Source organism: Myodes glareolus, chromosome 13 (assembly GCF_982192425.1).
Source record: "Myodes glareolus chromosome 13, mMyoGla1.1, whole genome shotgun sequence".
Taxonomy (NCBI): domain Eukaryota; kingdom Metazoa; phylum Chordata; class Mammalia; order Rodentia; family Cricetidae; genus Myodes; species Myodes glareolus.
Window position 1 is genome coordinate 9,994,537 of NC_142038.1, and position 22,431 is coordinate 10,016,967.

Here is a 22,431-nt window from a genome sequence, read left to right on the forward strand (position 1 = left end):
AGCAGCTGTTGAAAGGACAAAGCCTCCATTTTAAAGCCAGTGTTTTCCTTGCCTAGCAGAAATGAGCCCCAGTGAGTGAGCAGACACGCAGCATTGGGAAGCTCTTATCTCCGGGTGAAGTAGCTCTCTCTTCTTTCAAACTGAAGGGGCACAGCATACATGGCAAGGGAATCTAAGTACATGGCACACGTTCTAGCGAAGATGCTGTCGGTTATAAAACGTCAAGGAAGCGGACGTGTAACAACAGACACTTAGGGTGGCTGCTGTATCCTCCAAGAGATGATAAGAGCACCGGGGAACTCTCCTAGAGATAGCTCAGAAGTTCCACAGGTATGCCTTGAAACCATGGATTAGCCCAGCCTTCAAAAAAGAGTCACTTGCCTAATCCCCATTGGCCAGCTGCCATGTTGATTAGTTCATAGCAAAGAATAGTGGTGTCAGGATAACACATATTCTTAGGGTCGCTTGAGATTGTGGCCAGTCTTGTGGTTTTATATGTAAAGAAACAGCAAGAAAGAAGTAAGTGACCAGAGATCAGACTATGACACTCTAGGTATCAAGCTGTTCGTGTAGCATTGACTACTTTTCTACTGAGTAACATGACTGAGCATTTGCGAGACAGAGGGCATTATTTCTGTCTACAAAACTAATGTCTGAGGGTTTAGTGTCAGGATACCCCTGAGATTTGTTTTGTACTCTCCTTCCCAGGCAGAGATCCTCATTGATTATTGTTGTTGTTGTTGATAATGATGGTGGTGGTGGTGGTGTGTGTGTGACATTAACACACAAGCACATCGCCCTTCTCTTGGACTAAAATGTACTGATCTTGTTTTTCAAAGTAATGATCTCCAGTGCTCAGAGTGTGTTTTCACAAGCCAGCTGAGAAGTTAGGGTCACTATATACAATATATACAACAGCAGAACTGAATCACATCGACTGGTGGACGCAGCATTGACCGTGGTAAACTCAACGTTCGATACTGAATGGCCATCTTAATGATGTTTGATCTATGGACATACTTGCATCTTTCATCTTGAATAGCCACAACTTAGAAAATGTGTTGTTATCACAGATAAAATATCTGCTGAGTTATTAGTGTGTTCTCCATGACATCCTAATGCCACCAGGAAGAGGACGTGCAATCTAAAAGATACAAGACCTGTACTCATGAATGAATTAGGATGGAGTGGTAGCAGTTTGAGGGTTAAAGAAATGGGATATATCTGTAGAATGTCTACCAGAGAGAACTCTGCGCTCTGACTTTTACTTCTTTTGCCAAGTTTTATGCTTTTCAGGAAATCCCTGAAGCCTGTTCTTTATTTGGTTTCAGACAGACACAACAGGAAAACATCTGGTTTGCCCAGATATATATGTGAGACCCTTGGGACTTTAGCTTGCTTTCAGGGTGTACCAGAGGGCAACTGGCAGTTAGTTCATCAATGATGCCAGGATGCGGGCTAGGCACCTCTGTGCATCTGGTTCCCCAGGCTCCTGTCACCCTGTCCTTCCCACTGATAAACGGGCTGTGGGATGCTTGAGTCAAATGTCACTGACGGCCTTGGGCTTTTCTGTAGAGCTGGCTCAGAGAAGCCCAGTTGAAAAAGGAAATAGTTAGCGAGGGAAGCAACCTCATCTGCATTTAGGGTTTTTAATCCTGAAGCTCCTCCCCTCTCATCCATCCTGAGGTGAGAATTACTGAGTTCTAGAGTTTACAATGCGAGAGCTGAGATGAGCATGCATGTCCCTGATTGTTCCCGTGGTTGTGTTTGTGGGGAAACTGAGACCCAGAGGAACAGTGCATATACTGGATACACAAGAACCCCGATCCTCACCCTAAAGCTTTCATGTAGCATCCACTGTGTTGTAAGCTGCTCTTGTGTCCCAGGAGCATAATTCCAGCTTAACAGGACATAGCTTCATTCACAAGAAACTTGGAAATACACCACAACCCCCAGGGATGTCTCAGTGCCAGCTCTGATTATTTAGGGAGAAATCAACTCCCAAAATACATCAATCACCCACCACGGAGAGAACAAATTCATGTGGGCATCTACTTCGTCAGTAACCTCGCGTGAGACATCAGAAATGTCCCCAGGTGGTTAAGAAGAGCACAGTGAGCTCACAGATGACATGGCCTGAAGATCTGGACAGCACTTCAGAGGGAGGCGTGCCCAACGTGGGAAACCCCACATGGTATGCCACGTTCACTCCTCTTCCCTCATCAGCTTGTGTAAAGTTTCTTGGCCTTTTAAAAAGAAATTCCACCCGGCTAGCTAAACTTTCCAGAATGTCTGTTCAATGCCTGGGACAGTGGCTACAATCCCACTAAGCCTTCATCTTTTTAACCACAGAGGGCAAGCTCTCGAGTACCCAGGAGGCATTATATAAAACAGAGAGACAAGCTTTAGCTCCAGCACCAGAACCCTACTCCCCCAACCCGCTAAATTCACATGTAATAAAACACTTGGGAATCACTTTCATTTCTCAATATAAATACAGGGTTGCAAGGGCAGGAAATGGGGACTGGGGGAGAAAGGGCAGGCTGTGGCCTGCACAGAATGTGGCAGCATTCAGTCTCCACCAGCCGCCTCACCTCTGAAAAAAAAATAAGGTTGAGTAGGCAGGCTGCTTTTATGATGGGAGAAATGCCTGTTTTTATAGCACACTAAATAAAACCTGCTTTTGGAGCTAGAAGTTTATTGCCAGAGTGGGGAGGGATGTTGTTTTCGTTTTCTCTTCTTTACCTTTCTGTTCCTGCTCCTGCATCAGCAGCAACCAGGAAAGTGGGGTGGTAAGGTTCCATAAGTCCAAGAAAGTCGATAGAAATAATAGAATCTATAGATGATGCCAGAACATTCTCTAATTTATCTCTACATCCCATGCTGGTTTTACGGGAACTATATTCAGTGTTTTCAGCTTCCCCAAGTCATTAGAAGAGTTTTCAGCGCAGCAATAACAAACAGCAGTAACCTGCATTTATATAGTATTTTATGGTTTCCAAAATGCTTCACATCCTTTCCGCCTCCAGAGCAGCTTGGAGAAGCAGGCAGCCCAGGTTGCTCATTTCACTGTGATGGAAAGAGAGGTTACGTAAAACCTACTCAAGGTCATATCATCTTAGGTAAGACCTGAATGAAAAGTTAGCAACACATTAACCGAATAAGGGGTAAGCTGAATCAAGAGCTTTGCTTTGGAAGCAGAGGCCTGCTGGGGGGACTGGGTAACACTGAGAGGGTGTCCTGAATGCAGAGTTGGGAGGAGGTTTACCTGCAGCTTGTATGATAGGCCTTTGACGTCAGTATTATTCTTTGTGTAAAATCCACAAAGACTGGGAGAAAAAGACCTTAAATCTTTCTTATAGATATATATTTTTCAATTATTAATGCCTCATCCTCAGGAAGTGCTGGGACGTGGTGTTTCTGGATCTGGCATGCCAAGTCCTTGCGGCACGACAGACTGGTCTCTCAAAGGCTGCCCTGGCTCCCTAGTGGCCTGTCTCTGATGGGTGCCAGGAATTTCTGAAAGTCAACCCCCGGAAGCTTCCATGGAAAACCCGGGGGTGCTTGTTACCTGAGTTACTACTGGAGAGGCAGACCAATTGGGATGAGTTGGTGCTGGTCCGGATCACCAGAATTAGAGTGATTTGTAAGATTTCACAGTTTTCCATGTGGCCTCTGTAGAACAGCTTCATTCCCATCCGCCTACTGGGTGATTTTAACACGAAGGGATTCAGCTCTGTCACGCGAGGGTCTCATTTCCTTCAGTCCACACTCCAGCTTCTAGACGCCAGTCCCCGATGCGCGCTCCCCGTAGACAGGCGAGTCGCTCACCTCCTCTGGCGATGACACTCTTTCCACCTCCTCTTCTACAGGGTTGCCTGAGCTCTGAGGAGACGGTTTGTTTGAGACATCCCATTTAGAGCCAAGTGTTTCAAGTTCCCTCACTCTCTGCATGTTGTCCAACTGTGGGTCTCTGTATGTAATTTTCAAGCCACAGGAGAAAGTTTCTCTGATGGTGGCTGAATGAGGCCCTGATCTATGAGGATAGCAGAATATCATTTGGAGTCATTTTACTCTTTCTTTGTTTCTTTTTTATTTCCTTTTCCTTCTCTCTCTCTCCCTCTCTCTCTCTCTCTTCCCTCTCCTTTCCTCCCTCCTCCCTCTTTCTTTTTCTTTCTTTCAGACCAGTAGTATTTGGTTTTGCTGTAGGTGTATGAGCTCTCTAGTCTCTGGTTCTTGATCACCCAAACAGTACTGGGTATGGGCTCCATTTTGTGGAGTGGGCCTAAGTCAAATTGGACATTGGTAACCCTCTACCTCTTAGTCTTACAATCTTTTCATTCTTCCACCAATCATCAGTGTGTGTGTGTGTGTGTGTGTGTGTGTGTGTGTGTGTGTGTGTGTTTGATATAGAAGTGCCATTTAGGCTGAGCACTCCACACTTACTCTCTGAAATTTGACCAGCTTTGACTTTCAACATTAACCACCATCCACTGCCCAGAGAAACACCTTTGCTCAGGTCTGAGACCTACACTAATCTCTGGGTATAGGGATACGAACTTAGAAGGAAATCTGATACTAAGTCTGTAGAGCAGAATAGTCATAGTAAGTTTACCCCTGGGGCTTGTGAGCTTTCTATCAATGGTCTCTGGCCAGATTTACAATACCAGACATGTGTGTCTTCCTGAGAAGGCTTAAATCCAATCAGAAAGTGGTCGGTTACCCTCAGCATTTGTGTGACTGTTATACCCATGGGCATACCTTGCCAGATTAGTTTTTCTTGTTGCTCACATGATTTGTAGATGGATAAAACTGTTGATGGCTCTTCCCCCTTAGATGCCTACATAGCATTTCCTCATACCGTGCAAGCTAATCAGAGGGAGGAAGCTTCCTGGGCAGCACCAGTTTGATTTCTCTCTGTCCCGTGATCAATACTGTGTAGTTTCTTCAGCAGTAGGGGATTACCATCAAATTCAGGTACAATACCAAGAGTTATGGCAATATCCTGTTATTTGGTGTGGGGGTGTCTCTGGGACACCTCTGACCAGCAACTTGAGGGGTAAGTCATACCTGGCCCTAGCTTTTTATTTGGCAGTCTGAGACTTCTGGGAGAATCTGCATGGGGTAGCTCCAATTGAAATATTTACTATGAATATAGTTGGGAAGTGTCTAAACTAGTAGGCTTGTGGGTGCCCTTTGCAAACATCTTCACTATTAGTCATCCTTCCCCCAGCCCCTCCTTTGCCAAGACACACTATTAGTTCACATAATTAAAAGCCCAATTGCATTTATCTAACAATAGATTAAAATATATGCCGATCCATGGAGTCTAAAAATTGCTAAAAACAGAGCAGGAGATTGATCTCACTCCACAGTGCATTTCTCAGTTAGCTAAGATATCATGCTTCCCCCCAGCCACCCTGTGCTTTGGATTATTTGTTGCCCCTACTTATCATAATGTTTTATGAAAGAAAAAGCAAAGCGCCTTCAGCTCAAGAGAAGAAAGCACTACCTGGGGCTGGAGAGATGACTTGGTGTTTAAGAGCACTTGCTGCTCTTGCAGAGGACCCATGTTTGCTTCCCTGCACCCATGTGTTGCTTGACAACCAGCTATAACTCCAGTTCCGGAGAAGCAGACACTCTCTTGCGACCTCCATGAGCACCAGGCAGACAGAGTACACGTACAAACAGACAAAGCACTCATACACGCACAGAAGTAAAGAAAGCACTAGCAAATAGATACAAGTGCGTTCTCCCTGCAGGTGTGCGCTACCTCAGGTCTCCTGCTCTCAGGTCGTCTCCGGTGAGGCTGGAGGAAGATCTTGAATTCTGAGCAGTAGTTTAAGGGTAAGGGGTGTTTGATAACGCCCGCTGTGAGGGAGATGCGAGGATACTCACTAACTTCCGATTCTACAACTCCCCCATGACCAAAGACACCACGGCAAATTTCTGGATGAGTGACCAAGAGGTTCATTCAGTTCATAGTACATCTTACACGCACGCACACATGTGCGCGTGAGCGCGTGCACACACACACACCCCTCCCCCACTGTATGTGGCAGCCTCTTTGTTATTCCATGACTTTCAGAACTGTGAACTCTAATCAACTGCTTGAGGAAAGACTAGCATATCACTAGTAGTGGTCCTTTGGTAGAAATACAGAATCTTAGCCCCACCCTAGACTAGCAGAATCCGAATCCAAGTTTTAAGAGCGTCCTGAGGTGAATCCCAGAATTCCAAGCAGTTGGTGCTGAGGAGCACTGGTTTATAGTCCTCGCTCTCCTCTGCTCTGTGTTCCAGACTTCCTCTCTGGTCCCTCCCATGATTGGGGTAGAACAAAGAAGATGGTGAACAGAAGATGGTGAAAGTATAATTGGTCGTTTGGGGTCCAATGTATTTTAAATATTTTAACCTGTTGTCAGCAAAGTTCCAGTTTGTGCTGACAGGGAATATGAACCGGGGCTACTTGGAACAGCTGTCCTGGACAGAGATGGGATGGGGTCATAACTGCTCTATGGAGTCACAGTCCAGGGTTCCTCAATCTTTCTATTGCCTTCTCAACTGCCCTGCTTCCTGCCCTGTTGGCATCTCTCCTCTGTAGAGGGCAACAAAGAGTGGCTCCCTACCCTCCCGAGACTGTCCCGCTAGATCTCTGAATGTGACTGTCCCTCCAGTCTCACGCTGATGTTATTAATTTTTAAAACAAACTTCCTGATTGAGGTTCTGGCTGCCTCTAAATTGTCTCTACAATGAGACTGTGTACTAATTAACCCATAGAAACAATCAATGATGTACCTTTTTCAAGTTTCGCAGTGATTAGAATATGAAAATGAAGAGCACAATGGTGCAGATGTTTTAAAATCACAGCAGACAGCAATTAGTGACAGGGGAACCAGCTGCTTATCTTGCCGGATAAAGCCTCTTAATAGGGAATTACACTGGAGGCGTCATTACCCAGATGGATCACACATGATTTACGGGGGAGGTGGGGCAGCGCTCACTTTGATTTGCGAGCCAGGTTCTTGTCAAGCTACACGCTTACCTTCAGAAAGGTGAACTGGTGGCTGCGGTGGAGGTAGCCTCTACCTTGCCACCTATTAGCCAGAGTCAGAGCCCATGCACAGGGACCAAACAGCCTGCAGAAACCACAGCACCTGCCTCCTAGAGTCAAGCCCTATTGTTTAGGGATGAACTCATTCAGCTGCCCCTGTGTGTTAGGAAGAATGAGGGCCAGGGGAGAGGGATAAGGATGAGGTTCAGGCTAGGGTTAGAAACCTCTGGAAAGAAAGGTTTCTGCTTCCCTGATAAGAGAGAGAGAGAGAGAGAGAGAGAGAGAGAGAGAGAGAGAGAGAAGTGGAGGTGGAGAGACCCACCCTATTTGTCAAATATAATCTTTGCTTGTTTCCCTTCATTAGTGAGTTTAGTTTGTTTTCATTTTAATGGGCCTCTGAGCTATTTTGAGCACTAAGAACTCTGAATAACCCGCTACGGAGTTTTATAAAAAAGTCTATTTATAGATACTTGTTTTGGTCTCTCAGGTAAATAATTGGAATGGAATTGTTGGATCATGAGGTATATTTAGCCTTGACAGAAATTGCCAGAACATTTTCCCAATGTTTTCACCCTTTTAACACTCTTCCCTCGAGCGATGGATGAAAGTGTCAAGGGTTTCCCATCCTTGTCTATGCTTGCTGTGTGTCCTTTTTCTCTTAGCCAGCCCAGGAAACAAGCGGGCATCTTCTTATGGTTTGGTTATTTATTCCCCGACGGCAAATAATGTAGAGAACATAAGTATGAATTCACTGGCCATTCCTCCTCATTTCATTGCCCAAAATATTTCAATGAAAATATTTTGCACTTACTGGGCAAAGCAGGATGGCTTGATATGCTCATCAGATCTAACGCACAGTCTTTCGCTTTGCATTAATGCGAGCCAGGCATCCTTGGTTTTGTTGCTGTTTTCTCCACTTTGCTACAAATTACCTATCTGATTTATACGGCTGCTCTTAAAATTTTCTCCACACCTTTGGTGTGCACCAATTTCTTTACAATATGCCTAGATATGGTTTCTGTTTCTGTTTATTTTGCCTTCTTACCGACGTGGATTTGCATGCACTTTTCCTCCTCTGTTCTCCTTCTGATATTCGAAGGCTGTTAGATCGCTTTATGTTCCGTGTGTTGTTGAAGTGCTGGAGTGAAGCACTGCTATTATTCTCTCCCCAGCTCGCGACTTAGATGATTTCTCCTGTGCTCTTTTCATGTTCACTGAGCATCCGCAGTGCTCTGGAAGCTGGTAGGCCCCTACTTGATGCTTCCATTGTAGCTTTATTCAGGTGCAGAGTTGACACCTGTCTATTTCCGTGTTCTTGTGATTGCATTTGCTGAGGCTTCCCATCTGGTTATCAGCGACCACGCTGCCATTTCTTTAAAGAGTTGAACAGTTTTGGAATGGTTATTTTAGTCTATTTTTCTTTTTCCAATGGTGGGACATTTTTGCCTACCTCCTTGCTTATTCGATAGTGTACTGTATGCATGTGTGTGTGTGTGTGTGTGTGTGTGCAGATACAGTTTGGAGGCTAATGTTGGCATCAAGCTCTCTCATTCTCTGCCATATTCCTTGGAAAGAGTATCAGTCAGGGAGCCCAGAGCTCGTCTGGCAGCCAGTAAGCCAGCAATCTTCTTGCCTTTACCCGGCACATTCATGGAGCTAAGGGTGAGCATGGTCCCACCCACTGTGTTATGTGAGTGCTGGAGTTGTGAACCTGGTCCCCATGGTTGTGATTGCAGGTCCTCTTACCCACTGAACTCCCGCCCAGGCACCCATTACTAACTCTCTTATTGTGTCCTAGATATTGTATACATCCTGTATGATGCAGAGTCTACATTTTGTTTTTCTCTAAAGAGTTTAAACCTTTGTTCTTGTAGGCAGTTAAATCAAGATCCTGTTTATGATCCTTCTTAGAATTTCCAAGGAGAAACTGAGTTAGTGCAAAGAGTGTCACTTTGAAGATAGAAATAGGAAATACAATAAATCTTCCCAACTAACTGGTAAGAAGTTCAGCATTGCCCCACTTTGTGTGACCTCAGAACTTCTTAGGATAGTCCACAGACACTAGGGTGACAGGACCAATTTATATACTTAAGGGAGTATTGAAAAGAAACTATGCCTGCGTAATGACAACACCAGTTGACATGCCAGTGCAGATAGGGGAAATCCCACAAGTTGCAACCACTAGGCGAAGACGGAAATTAATGACTGCTGATAGAGGGGAAATCAGTCCTCAAGGGACAAGCCCCTGACTGGTTAGCCCTCACACACGTGTATATGAACAACACTTAGTGGACTCAGCAGGTTGTGTGTGTGTGTGTGTGTGTGTGTGTGTGTGTGTGTATGAGAGAGAGAGAGAGAGAGAGAGAGAGAGAGAGAGAGAGAGAGAGAGATCTGTCCACCCTGCTTCTCTGTTCCTTCAGAAGTTTAAAATACCATTTCCATTCTTGTTATTTCTGATCTCTAGTCATTGATTGTTGAGCTCAGCCAGCCTCTGAAATTATACACATGCACACACATACCACACACACAGACACACACACAGACACACACACAGACACACACACAGGCACGCATATAACGTGGGTAATGATAATTTAAAAAGAGATCATGAGTTTGGAAAGGAGCAGAGGTCACAGGAGGAGTTGGGAGGGCTAGAGAAAGAAGTAGAAATGATATAAATATAGTAGGCAGGTAGGGAATTCTCTGCAAAGTACAAAAAAATACATAAAATTAACGAAGAGCTCTTTAACTATCCTGTATCTTATAGAACCATAGAATCCTGAATCCATGAAGCTAAATGACTTTTCTTTGCCAGTACGGGAGTGCCTGGTGTTTGTGTGCGTGTGTGCGTGTGCGTGTGCGTGTGCGTGTGTGTGTGTGTGTGTGTCTTGCCAGATCCACTGGCTACAGTTCAAAAATGTTTGGGGAAAATCCAAGGACTTTGTGAAACACGTTTGGAAACCACTGGAATCAGATTCTCCTGGCAATACTAGTGTCTCTCTGGTGCCTAAGCCAGGCACTGTCTTTGCTATAATCCAGGGTTCTGAACTCTGTCTGCTCATTGGGGTTGCCTGAAAGCTTTGAAGGAAGTGCTAGTAATTCGGGTTCACCACCAGAATGTTGGCATAATTGCCCCAGGTAGATCCCAGGTATGTTGTTTTTAACAAGGTTTCCTGTGTGATTTTAGCATACAGCTAAAGTTGGACACTTTTAATCTAAGCAGACAGTTTGTGGTTCCTTGTCTCCTCACTGGGCTCTGGCTCAAGTTTAAGCACTTGCTTCTAGCCCCAGAAATGAAAAGTTAGGGTTCCTGAGAGCTATGATGATTAGCCTGGATAAGAATCCCAGGATGGGAGGTCATGAACACCTGCATGCTCTCCCTTCTGGGACGGTAATACTTTCTTCCTCCTATAAAGCTCACCCCCCGCCACCCCGCACACACCTCTTCTCCCTAAATCAGAAACAGTGTTAGGGTTTCTCGCCATGTAAGTCGCTGAGTTTGTGGAACAAAACAGGAATGTTCGATGTTGCCAAATTGCATATCCTAACAGGCCTGTGATGGTTTGCTATGCATACTAACCCCTAGAAAGTTCTGTGGATGTCATAATAACCACAGGCGAGCCTGTGTTAGAACATGTGATCAGTGGGGCTTAAATTTGTGCATCAACGTTATCTGGAGATCCTGTTAGAAGACCCCTTCCTTCGTCCCACCTGGAGAGACAGTGAGTTAGTGGGTCTGCAATGGGCCAAGCAATATGGATTCGTAACTGTTGCCTTAAGTGCTTCTGAGACAGTGACCCAACCCCACGTCTGGAGAAGCACCAAGTGCCAAGTTCAGAGATCATGATTCTCCAGTGACTTCCTATCTCCCTGTGCTGTAAGTCAGCACATCTCAGAGACAGTAAATTCATACTATAGGTGTCATCGGAAACAGCAAGAACAAAGGTTACTCAAAGAGGAATCTGTCTCTATGAATGCCGCTTTAATTTTTTGATCCACCACATTTTTCTTTGGGTGAAAAAAGAAAAGGAAAAGATTAGCTTTTGATAATTGTAAGATAAGGCTTAGCCACTCATTTTCTTTCCATTTTTAAAGAATTTCAAAGTAATGTATTTAACAAAAAGAAATAAACTTTTTTTTAAAAAAGGAAAGTTGGCTTGTACAGAGTTTAAATGTGTATAATTTATATAAAAGATTTGGGGGAGGGAACAATCATTTTTCTTCCTTTTGGCAGTGCGCTTTGTCAACCTCTGTATGGGAAGAGTAAGAGCTCAGTTCTCAGTGAAGGAGATATCGGGGCTTTTGTATATATGTCATGCTTTGACGGACAGAGGAGGTATCAGTTCTCCATGAATGAGCTCCAGGGAGTGAAGGGTTTAAAGTTTCATCCCCACTACTCCAGATCCTTTACCATCCTTCCCTTTGGCCATCCTCACCCTTGATGGTTGAACCCACCTTGAAAGGTAAACTACCTGTTAAATGGTCGGAGAAGCGGGCCAGGCTGTGGTCCAGTGGAACACTATGCATGACCTTCATCAGGTCCCTGCCTACAAGAATACAGGCCCAGGCATTCCTGCAGACCCTCCCCCATAGTGGAGCAAACTGGAAGCAAGCAACAACATTTAAGAAAGAACTAGCAATACCAATCTCCTTAAAGGGGTGGGGCAGGGTTATCTTGCCAGAAACTTAGGCCGTAAGTTTGAGGGGAGGGGGTGTTTTATTTTTGTCTGGTCATCACTGAATGTATCTCAGGCCTCCAGTTTCACTGTGAGCCATTATGAAAGAAAACACGAATGTTGTGTTCTGTGGACCAATGTATTTTGCCATTGTAATAGGAACCTCAGCTAATAGTTTTTTTTTTTTAATTTTGTGCTTATTTTTATTTGAGCGTATGAATTGCTGTATGCCACCAGTGCCCATGAAGGTCAGAAGGAGGTGTCAGCTCCCCTGCAGCTAGAGTTACAGGCAGTTTGTAAGCCACCATATCCAACAAGCACTGTTAGCCATTGAGCCATTCTTCCGGTCCCTCTTCTCTTTCTTTGTTAATTCAAAATATATTCGTAAACAGTTTTGTGTACTTGGCTTTGTAGTATGCCCTAGGAATTATATGATACCTAAAAAGAAGGGAAATCTGTGGGTTTGCTTATTTGTCTTTCTGCTTGTTTGCTTGCTTGCTTTTACCCCAAAATGTTTACTGCCTTCAAGAAAGAGACAGAGGTGCGTGTGGATTAAATACCACAGGGCATTGTAAGGACTGTGGTAGATGTGTTTTATGGAAGTCAGCGGAACATGCAGAAGAGAGAGTGAAGGAAATTGGGTGTAATTGTGTTTGAGGTGGTAACCGTGTTTGCGAGCAATATGTTGCAGCGCCTCGCACATTAATCTCTTCATTGACAAAATGAAATATCCATAATAAAATGCACATTCTTCCATTCATTCAGTAAATGTTTATTGAGGGCCTGCTGTGTGCGGAGGCAATGTGATCGGCACCTTGTTGATATGTAATAAGCTAGAAAGGGAAGTGGGCATGTAATTCAATTATCATACAAATCAAACATACAAAAATTAGCGACAGCTAGTGCAACAAAGGTGACAAGCGCGTTACTAAAAAGCTTGAAGTCGGGGTATTTCTCTAAGGGTGAGAGACGTTGCCGAGACCATGCTACAGGAAGAAAGTGTCCATTGTGGACTCTGTTCAGGCTAAGGATCTGATGTGAGAGCTGAGAACACTTGGCGAGCGTCATGGACCAAGTTTCCAGCCCTCAACTTCATCACAAAGCCCATTCATGTGTGGACTCTAATTCCAGAGCTGGAGGCATGGGCAAGCTAGGAGTCTAGAGAAGACAGGCTCCCCCCAAATCCTGTGTGCACAGATTGAAAGCACTGTTATTTATACCTTACTTTCTTTCACTCTTAGAAAGGCCACAGGATATGTTACACAGCATCCTAAAAGAGTAGAAAATATAGCATCCCTGGTCCACCCTCCAGCCTGGGTTATAGTGGGAGGCCACAAAAGAAATGGTGAAGTATCAAACCCCTGATTCATAGGAGATGAGTAAGTGATATTTAATATTCTATCCCCCATCTTAAATTTGTGTATTTTTATAGAAACTGGGGTATATCTTATGTCCACAGCAATAATCCCTAGTAGTCAGCATCCAGTGACCCAGTTAACTCTTTATACATTGACGGTAATGCTGCCAATACTACAAACTGTAAGATAGCAAAAACATACTTTTTTCCTGGTTGTGTATCAGCTTGACGTGGGGAGATGATCCCACTTGGAAAACTAGACAGTGTGGCCACATAAACATAAAAAGGATTTCATGAAGTCACAGTGGCAAGGTGTTCCTCCAGAGATTCCTGGGGTTACTAGTGGCAAGAGCCACTGAGTTAGGGCACTGACTGTTACCTACAACACTCCGGCCACCTGAGCCTTGTCTTGAGGGCATCATCAGGAATGGTTTCAACTGGAACATTCAGATCTGTAGTATCGATGACAATAGAAAGTATATAGGTAAGAGCAAAGGTGATCAATTGATCATAAACAATAGATAATAAAGGAGACTGATATATAGATATCAGACTGATAGACACTGCAGAATAAAACTGCTACATTTTCTACGTCAATCACCGTACTTTTCTTAGAGTAAATGAGACGTTTGCTTCAATTTACTGATCTTCTCTATTCTGTAACAAATCAGAAACTGATCTATCCTGTAAGTTTACCATTTGCGTAGGGGAAATACAATTGCCAGGCTATAGGAAAGGTGGTTTGGAAGGATCACCGTGTGTTCCTGGAGACTTTTCTTAAAGAGCTGTAACTGTTTAATACGGGCTCGGAACTCCTGCTGCATGTTAGCCCTCAAACCCAGGGGCATGCCCATCGACAAAGATGGGGATCCTTCCTGTGTGTTTCTTCTCTTACGTCTTCTGCATGCTCTTGACGTGGGCTGCTGTCATTTGCTGAACTCAGTGGAGCTTGCATTCAAAGATATCAAGCCCTGTGTTGTGCAGTCCACACTAAAGCAAGCAGGGAAGCAGGAGAGGGGAACACTATACTTCTAAGGGGCAGCGGGGACAAGTAAGAGACAGCCTGAATCAGGCAAAGAAGCACAGAGGGAGAGGTCAGGCTCCTGCCGACTCTGCTGCCTTGAGCAGGATTCTCCAGTCCCTAAGTGTCCTCCTCATCAGATTCTAGCCCAGAGGCCTTGGGTGGACTCTGTCCACTTTCCATATAGTTCTCAGACTTTTTGAAACCAAGTTCTTTAGAGGGGAAAGACAGCACCAAAAGCATCCTTGTTAATGTCCAAATCCAGTGTCGTGTATCTTTAGTATCATAATTAAGAAAATCTCTCTCTCACTCAGTTTAAAGTTTGGGAAAACATTAGCATAATCACTTATCAAATTTTAAAATAATTAAGCTTTTAGACAGTAAACTTTAAGGAGTTCCAACACACTCATTTTTGTTTCTTTCTTCCTCTCCACTCTCTCCACCTTCAGGCTTACGAGAGGCCCCAGAAACACTCAGCGCTTCACTATGACCCAGGCCTCTCACAGGGCTTCACCAGTGACACCTTAAAACCAAAGCACCAGCAAAAAAGCAGCAGCCAGAACCACATGGACTGGTCCACCAACTCTGACAGTGGACCCGCCACTCAGAATTGCTTCATCAGTCCAGAGTCTGGCAGAGACACTGCAAGCACCAGCAAGATCCCAGCTCTTGAACCCGTGGCTTCCTTTGCAAAGGCCCAGAGTAAGAAAGGCAATACAGGGAACGCATGGAGTCAGTTGTCCAGCAGCAGCAAAGATCTTCTCTTGGGGAATGTGGTACCATCTCCCAGCAGCCACAGCTCCCCAGCGCCCACTAGCAACTCTGCTGAGTGCAATGGACTCCAGCCATTGGGAGAGCAAGATGGAGGAGGAACAAAGGAGCTCCCAGAACCACCCACTCTAGGTAGCAAGAAAAAGTCCAATAAAAAAGATGTGATCAGTCAAACCATAACAAACTCAGATTTGGATTGGGTCAAAAGTGCCCAGAAAGCATTTGAAAATGCAGAAGGGAAAAGAGAGGGTTACTCTGCAGATAATGCTCAAGAGGCATCCCCGAGCCGGCAGAGTATCAGCACGGTCAGTAATCCTGAAAATGATTCCAGTCATGTCCGGATTACTATCCCCATAAAGACACCTTCTCTGGATCCAACCAACCATAAGAGGAAAAAGAGGCAGTCCATTAAGGCTGTGGTGGAAAAAATCATCCCCGAGAAAGCACTGGCTTCCGGGATTGCTATGAGCAGTGAAGTCGTTAGCAGGATCCTTTCCAACTCGGAGGGAAGCAAGAAAGAGCCTCGCGTCCCCAAGTTAGGAAAGATGATTGAGAATGAGTCCCCCTCGACTGGCCTGGAAACAGGTGGCAATACTGAGAAAACTGGCCCTGGAGGTGTGTCTAAGCAGAGGAAAACACCCATGGTCATGACGTCACCAACACGCACAGAGCACTCTCAGTCCGGAAAGCTGCCTGAGATCCAGCACCCCAAGTTTGCCGCAAAGAGGCGGTGTAGCAAAGCAAAACCCCCGGCTATGCTGCGAGAGGCAGTCTTAGCTACCGCCGACAAACTGGTAGTGGAGCCCCCGTCTGCTTACCCCATTACCCCTTCCAGCCCTCTCTATACCAACACGGATAGTCTGACAGTCATCACACCAGTGAAAAAGAAGCGGGGACGACCAAAGAAGCAGCCTCTGCTCACGGTGGAGACCATCCATGAAGGGACTTCCACTAGCCCGGTTAGTCCTATCAGCAGAGAGTTTCCTGGCACCAAGAAACGAAAGAGGCGGCGCAATTTGGCTAAGCTGGCCCAGTTAGTGCCGGGAGAGGACAAACCTATGAGTGAGATGAAATTTCACAAAAAGGTTGGAAAGCTTGGTGTGTTGGATAAGAAGACCATCAAAACGATCAATAAGATGAAGACCCTCAAGAGGAAAAACATTTTAAATCAGATCTTGTCCTGTTCCAGCAGCGTGGCCCTAAAGGCCAAAGCTCCCCCGGAGACCAGTCCCGGGGCAGCATCAATTGAAAGCAAATTGGGCAAACAGATTAATGTCAGCAAGAGAGGGACCATCTACATTGGCAAGAAGAGGGGCAGGAAACCAAGAACAGAGCTGCCTCCCCCATCCGAAGAACCCAAAACAGCCATCAAGCACCCTAGGCCTGTTTCTAGCCAGCCGGATGTCCCAGCCGTGCCTTCCAACTTTCAGTCACTCGTGGCTTCTTCACCAGCAGCTATGCACCCCCTTTCAACCCAGTTAGGGGGGTCCAATGGCAACCTGAGCCCCGCCAGCACTGAAACCAATTTTTCAGAATTGAAAACTATGCCAAACCTCCAGCCCATCAGTGCCCTTCCAACCAAAACCCAGAAGGGAATCCATAGCGGAACCTGGAAGCTGTCTCCACCCAGGCTCATGGCCAACTCTCCGTCACACCTTTGCGAGATTAGCTCGCTGAAGGAGATCACCTTGTCCCCCGTGAGTGAGTCCCACAGCGAGGAGACCATCCCCAGCGACAGTGGCATCGGGACGGACAACAACAGCACCTCTGACCAAGCGGAGAAGAGTTCCGAGTCCCGACGGAGGTACTCTTTCGACTTCTGTGCCCTGGACAACCCGGAGGCCATTCCATCCGACACCAGCACAAAGAACCGGCACGGCCACCGGCAGAAGCATCTCATTGTGGACACGTTTCTGGCCCACGAGAGCCTCAAGAAGCCAAAGCACAAGAGGAAAAGGAAAAGCCTGCAGAACCGCGATGATCTCCAGTTTCTGGCTGAGCTGGAAGAGCTCATCACTAAATTTCAAGTGTTCAGGATTTCCCACCGGGGCTACACTTTTTACCATGAGAACCCATACCCCAGCATCTTTAGGATCAACTTTGATCACTACTACCCGGTGCCATATATCCAGTATGACCCATTGCTCTATCTTCGTAGGACTTCAGATTTGAAGTCAAAGAAGAAGCGTGGTAGGCCTGCAAAAACCAATGACACCATGACAAAGGTGCCTTTTTTACAGGGGTTCAGCTACCCTATTCCCAGTGGAAGTTACTATGCACCCTATGGAATGCCTTACACATCAATGCCTATGATGAACCTCGGTTACTACGGTCAGTATCCAGCTCCTCTGTACCTTTCGCACACACTTGGAGCAGCGTCCCCATTCATGAGGCCCACAGTGCCACCACCTCAGTTCCACACAGGTTCCCATGTCAAGATGTCCGGGGCCACAAAACACAAAGCCAAGCACGGAGTACACTTGCAGGGAACGGTTGGCATAGGCCTCGGTGACATCCAGCCATCCCTGAACCCTCCCAAGGTGGGCGGGGCCGCCCTGACTGGCAGTCGGCTCCACAAGAGGAAACACAAACACAAACATAAGCACAAGGAAGACCGCATCCTAGGGGCCCACGACAATCTGAGTGGTCTCTTTGCAGGCAAAGCGACAGGCTTCTCCAGCCACCTCCTGAGTGAGCGGCTGAGCAGCGCAGAGAAGGAGCTCCCGCTGGTGAGCGAGAAGACCAAGCATAAGGAGAAACAGAAGCACCAGCATGGTGACGCCGGCCACAAGGTTTCAAAGAGCAGCTTTGAAGTGGACACCCTGTCCACCCTGTCACTTTCTGATGCCCAGCATTGGACACAGGCTAAGGACAAAGGGGACTTGAGCGGCGAGCCCGTGGACTCGTGTACTAAAAGGTACTCCGGTGGGGACGGCAACGGCTCGAGATCGGAGGGTCTGGATGTGTTCAGCGATATGAATCCTTCCGGGGACAAGTGGGACAGCGACGTGTGTGGGAGCAAGAGGAGGAGCTTCGAAGGCTTTGGGACATACAGGGAAAAGGACATCCAAGCCTTCAAGATGAGCCGCAAGGAGAGAAGTTCTTATGAGTCCTCCATGTCTCCAGGTAAGACCACAGTTTTCTCTAGACTTGGGCTGCCCAGTTGCTTAAGTCCTGGCCTTTGCAATGTGAATACCAGTCACGTCGGGCACTTAGCATTCACGGTTCTGCAAATAGGTCACCATGCATGTTTGAATGTGCTTTGTATGTCATCTACTGTTTACAGGGTGTTGACTTTCTGCACCCCCAAAGCTAATGTTGACAGACAGCCTTAGTGACTCTCTAAGTGACAGACATAAGTGCTACCATTGTCCTTTGGTTCTTGCTGTTTGGTTTGGTTCAGTTTTTTGAGACAGGGTTTTCTCTGTGTAGCCCTTGCTGTCCTGGAACTCACTCTAGTCCAGGCTGGCCTAGAACACAGAGATCCTTCTGCCTTTGCCACCCAAGTGCTGGGAGTAAAGCCATGTGCCACGATTGCCTAGTTTATAATTGTACTTTTTAGTAAAGATCCTGTTCTTAAATTATTAGGTCTTGATTACAAGATACAGTTTGCTAGTTGAGGCTCTAAAACCCACTAAACTATCAACAAAATCTTAAGAATACCAAGGCTGAAAGAGTGGCATTGAGTGTATGTGCCATGCCATCGGTAGAAGTCACCTATCTCCAGCGATAAATCTACCACTAAGTGATTGGAAGCTAATGATCAGAGAATCCTGAGGTCTTAACCAATCAGGAAGCCCCAGTCCTAAACCATATTATAGATTCTTCACCAAGAGCTTTGGTCAAGCTGCCACAGTCAGGATCCCAAAGTGAAGCCTAGACTACATTCACAATCTTGCTTCCATGTACTAAATGGAAGAGGCCAGGAGAAAGGTACTTTGTCCCTTCTTTACAAACAGAGCCATATCCCTGTGATTTTTAGCACACCCACTAAATTGGGATTTTTACTCACTGATGTCTAAAAGAATATGTTCATTGCTAACAGAAAAATCTCACTCTCTGTCAGTTACTGGCAGAATCTCTTTGCTAACCTCCTGGTCCACACAAATCCTTTCCTGCCATGAAGTTTTACAATTTCGCAAACACATCCATGCTTCCCTGTTTGTATAGTACATAAATGTTAAGACTCTGAAGAGTATATAATTACTTTGAAAATAGTAGAAATGCCTTTAATGAGAAATGAAAGAGATTAAAAGAGTATCTTGCGGGCAATACTCTCTTGTCCCCAGATGGTGTGAAACGCTCTGGCCAAACCCTGGTTCTAAAGAACTCACTGCACACGTGAAGATGTGAATATAATATTTTCTCCCTGTATATGGTGCAGGATTCTCACTTGCCCTCTGTCTTCCTGGGGAGTCCACAGTTAGTGACTGTGAAGACAGTCTATTCAAAAAGAATGAAATATTGTTTCTAGACCAACAAATCTCAGTTAGAAGTGACTAATGATTGAATCAGGTTGCTGTTTGTGAGTTATTGTAGTAGCAGATTGTCTTCTTCATGAAAGGAGAAAGTACATATTTATGTCGCCTGGATTTGGTGACAATGGTGAAGGTTCCAATGGTCCAGATATCCTGGATGCCCAGAGCAACTCTGTTTTGCCCTTTCTCATTCAGAGACTTCTTTGAAGGTACCTGGTTTCTTAAAGAGCCTAGATGGAGCCCATGTGGCATGGGGTACAGTATTAACCACGGACATGGAAAATGTTGGTATCTTCCAGCAGTATAGCATTGATCTACTCATTCGTCCCTCAAAGAAGAGGACCAGAATCCTCATGTATAATGTGATTTGAGTCCCTGAAGTTGTTTTCTATACATTCCTTCATAGAATGTTGTATGCAGTCCTAGCATATAGATACACATTAAGTATTGTTTATCCAAAATGCTTGAGACCGGAATATTTTAAATTTCAGGGCATTTTTATTTTCAAATATTTGCATTTAAATAATGCTTTATCTTAGGGATAAGAATGAGGTCTAAACACAAACTTCATTTTTATTTCATATGTAGCATATACACATAGCCTGACAATAATTTTATATAACCTTTTAAGAATGTTTTTTATCGGAAATTGCATTTATAGTATGGGATTTTTCTAATTGTGTCATATTGGTATTTAAAATGATTTGGATTTTGGAGTATTTTAGATTCTGATTTTTCACATAAGTCATGCTTATGCTGTGCTATTATTTCTCATTGAGAAATATAAACATAGGACTCAGAGAGAACAGTGTATGACCTGTCCACGGTCACACAGCTGTTCGTTCTGATGCTAAGCAAACCTGGCTTTTGTCTACGGCAGTGAAGTGCCTTCATAGCTCCTGTACTGACTAGGGGCAAGTCCAGAACACAAGATCTGTTTCCAAGCTGAGTGTCCCCATGTGTCACTATTGCCTTCAGAATCTCATCTGTCCCCCAGTGGCATTCCCTTTGCTAAGGTGTTGCCTTACAATCACGTGACAATTGCGGAAAAAAGCAATGAAGGGAAAAATGAATTGTTGCTTCACATAGTCTCCGACTTGTGAAGGGTCCCTCATTGCTTCCCTTCTAAACATGGCGTGGTTTTCTGAGGATTTTTGCCACCGCTTTCTGTCCATCTCTGGCTGGTTATCTGACTAATGCTCCCCCTACCCCAACTCATTAATGAATCAAAATCACTGATGGCTTCTATGCCTAAGTCAATTATATTTGATGTCTCTGCTCATCTTGTTGAATAGCCCTTCCCGTTCACCCCTTGACCTACCCGTGCCTGTGTCCCAAATGCCCCCTCTATTTCTGCAGCCCAAAGCATCAGGCAAAAATGTCCTTGGCTATACTCAGAAAACTGTCTAGAGGGCATCTTCCTTAATGTGAAATTTTCCAAAAACGTGTGTAGTCCCATGAAAAGCTATGAAGCAGGTAAGGTGAAGGGGAGGGAAGAAAGCTGTGAAGAGCTTCTGGAAACCGTATTCAAGTGGAGGTTTGGGTTGAACTGGACAACACCGACACTCAAGATGAAAAACACCTGCACTTTCCACAGCTTCCCCCACTTTCTCATTTGGTACTCTATGCTGGATTCATTTCCTCCCCCTCTGAATGTCCCATTTCACATGGGCAATTCTTCTCTAAAATAGACACAGCCCCTCTACACTTGTTGTTCTATAGCCTACTGAGGACCAGATTTAGGAGCGTAGTGGGAAGAGGGTTTTTATGCCCTCCCTGAGATCAGAGCTCTTGAGAGGCACCATATAAATGTAAGTCGTTACCATTATGGAGAAAGGAATTAGAGACCCCATTTAGCAAAGGCAGTGGTTGCACACTCCATTTCATCCTTCCTGCTTGGCAAATCCTTCATTCCCCATACCCTGGCTCAGCCAAGGATTGCATTGTCTCACGAGCTCCCTCACAACACACTCAGCTTATTATGCAAGTCCTTCCTTCCCTGTTTTACTTTTTTTCTCTCCCTCCACACCTTCAATCTCTGAAGGCGGTGACTCTCTGGGTCCGTTTTCTAGATTTAGCCATCTGCTAAATCGTCATTCTTTAAAATACTTGATTTGTGTCAAAGATGCACAAATCTTTGGAAGTGGAAAGAGACAGTCTCGGATTGGGATTTATCAGCAGTGTTTGAGTCTCTCTGCCACAAGGCAGCACTGTCCCCCGGGTGTGCATAGGCTTCCAGAAAAGCAAACCTGTCCACAGTCGGCAACACATAGTCAGAATGCTGCCCCATGCCTTCCAAGCCGAGTCCCTGTAGGCGGTGGGAAAAGTCTCCTGTGTGAGTCAAGATGCTTCCTCTTCAGATTGCGTAGAATCCATCTTTGCATATTTTGACCTAAAATTCTGCCACATATGAGACATCTCAAGTGAACCTGCTGTCTAGGCTCCTCTCAAATAATGAAAAAGCAGTAACAGTTTATTTACATATGGTACCTCTTAGTTCAATGCCATCATTTGACAAGGAAGCCAACCTTCTTCATCCCCAAATGTCATGGTGAATGGAGGCTGAGAGTTAATCCTGAGTTCACCTCCCAGATATCAGGATCCTGTCACATAGGTAACCCGATTTACTGGAACCTGGCCCTCCCCACTTCTGGTGGCTTCTGTCTTGCTCTTGGCCAGCTCCTCTTCGGCAAGGCGTTTGGGAAGGCAGAATCTGCTGTCACTCATCACCAAGACGGGGGTACCCATGCCAGAGCAGCACAAAAAACCCCTCCAATCAGGTATCCAGAACAAGGAGCTGGCCATGTGAACGGGATGTAGGGAAAGCCTTAGAAAAGAAGCCTGCGAGGACTGCGGAAGAGGCTGGGAAGGGAGAAGGACACTCGTGAGAGGAAGAAGCTCAGACCATAAGAAAGGACAGTGAAGTATAATTTGCATTACCTTAATCCAAACTGAACGGCATGTCCTCCTGCAGGACGAGATGGAAGAGGAACTAAAGTAACAGCTGTACTGTAGCTTGGATGGGATTGCCAATACCTATCCAGTGTCATCCCTTACTCTACCTCCTCACTGGGGCT

At 45.4% G+C, this 22,431-nt stretch overlaps 1 protein-coding gene across 2 annotated transcripts in view; it reads left to right on the forward strand.

Moving 5' to 3' along the window:
* Positions 1 to 22,431, forward strand: part of Setbp1 (SET binding protein 1) — a 338,230-nt gene that overhangs the window by 216,756 nt on the left and 99,043 nt on the right. For both annotated transcript variants that reach the window (XM_085676389.2, XM_085676387.2), the window contains exon 4: positions 14,555 to 18,002. In XM_085676389.2, coding sequence (XP_085532515.2) covers positions 14,555 to 18,002 — 3,448 coding nt within the window. The remainder of the gene's footprint in view (positions 1 to 14,554; positions 18,003 to 22,431) is intronic.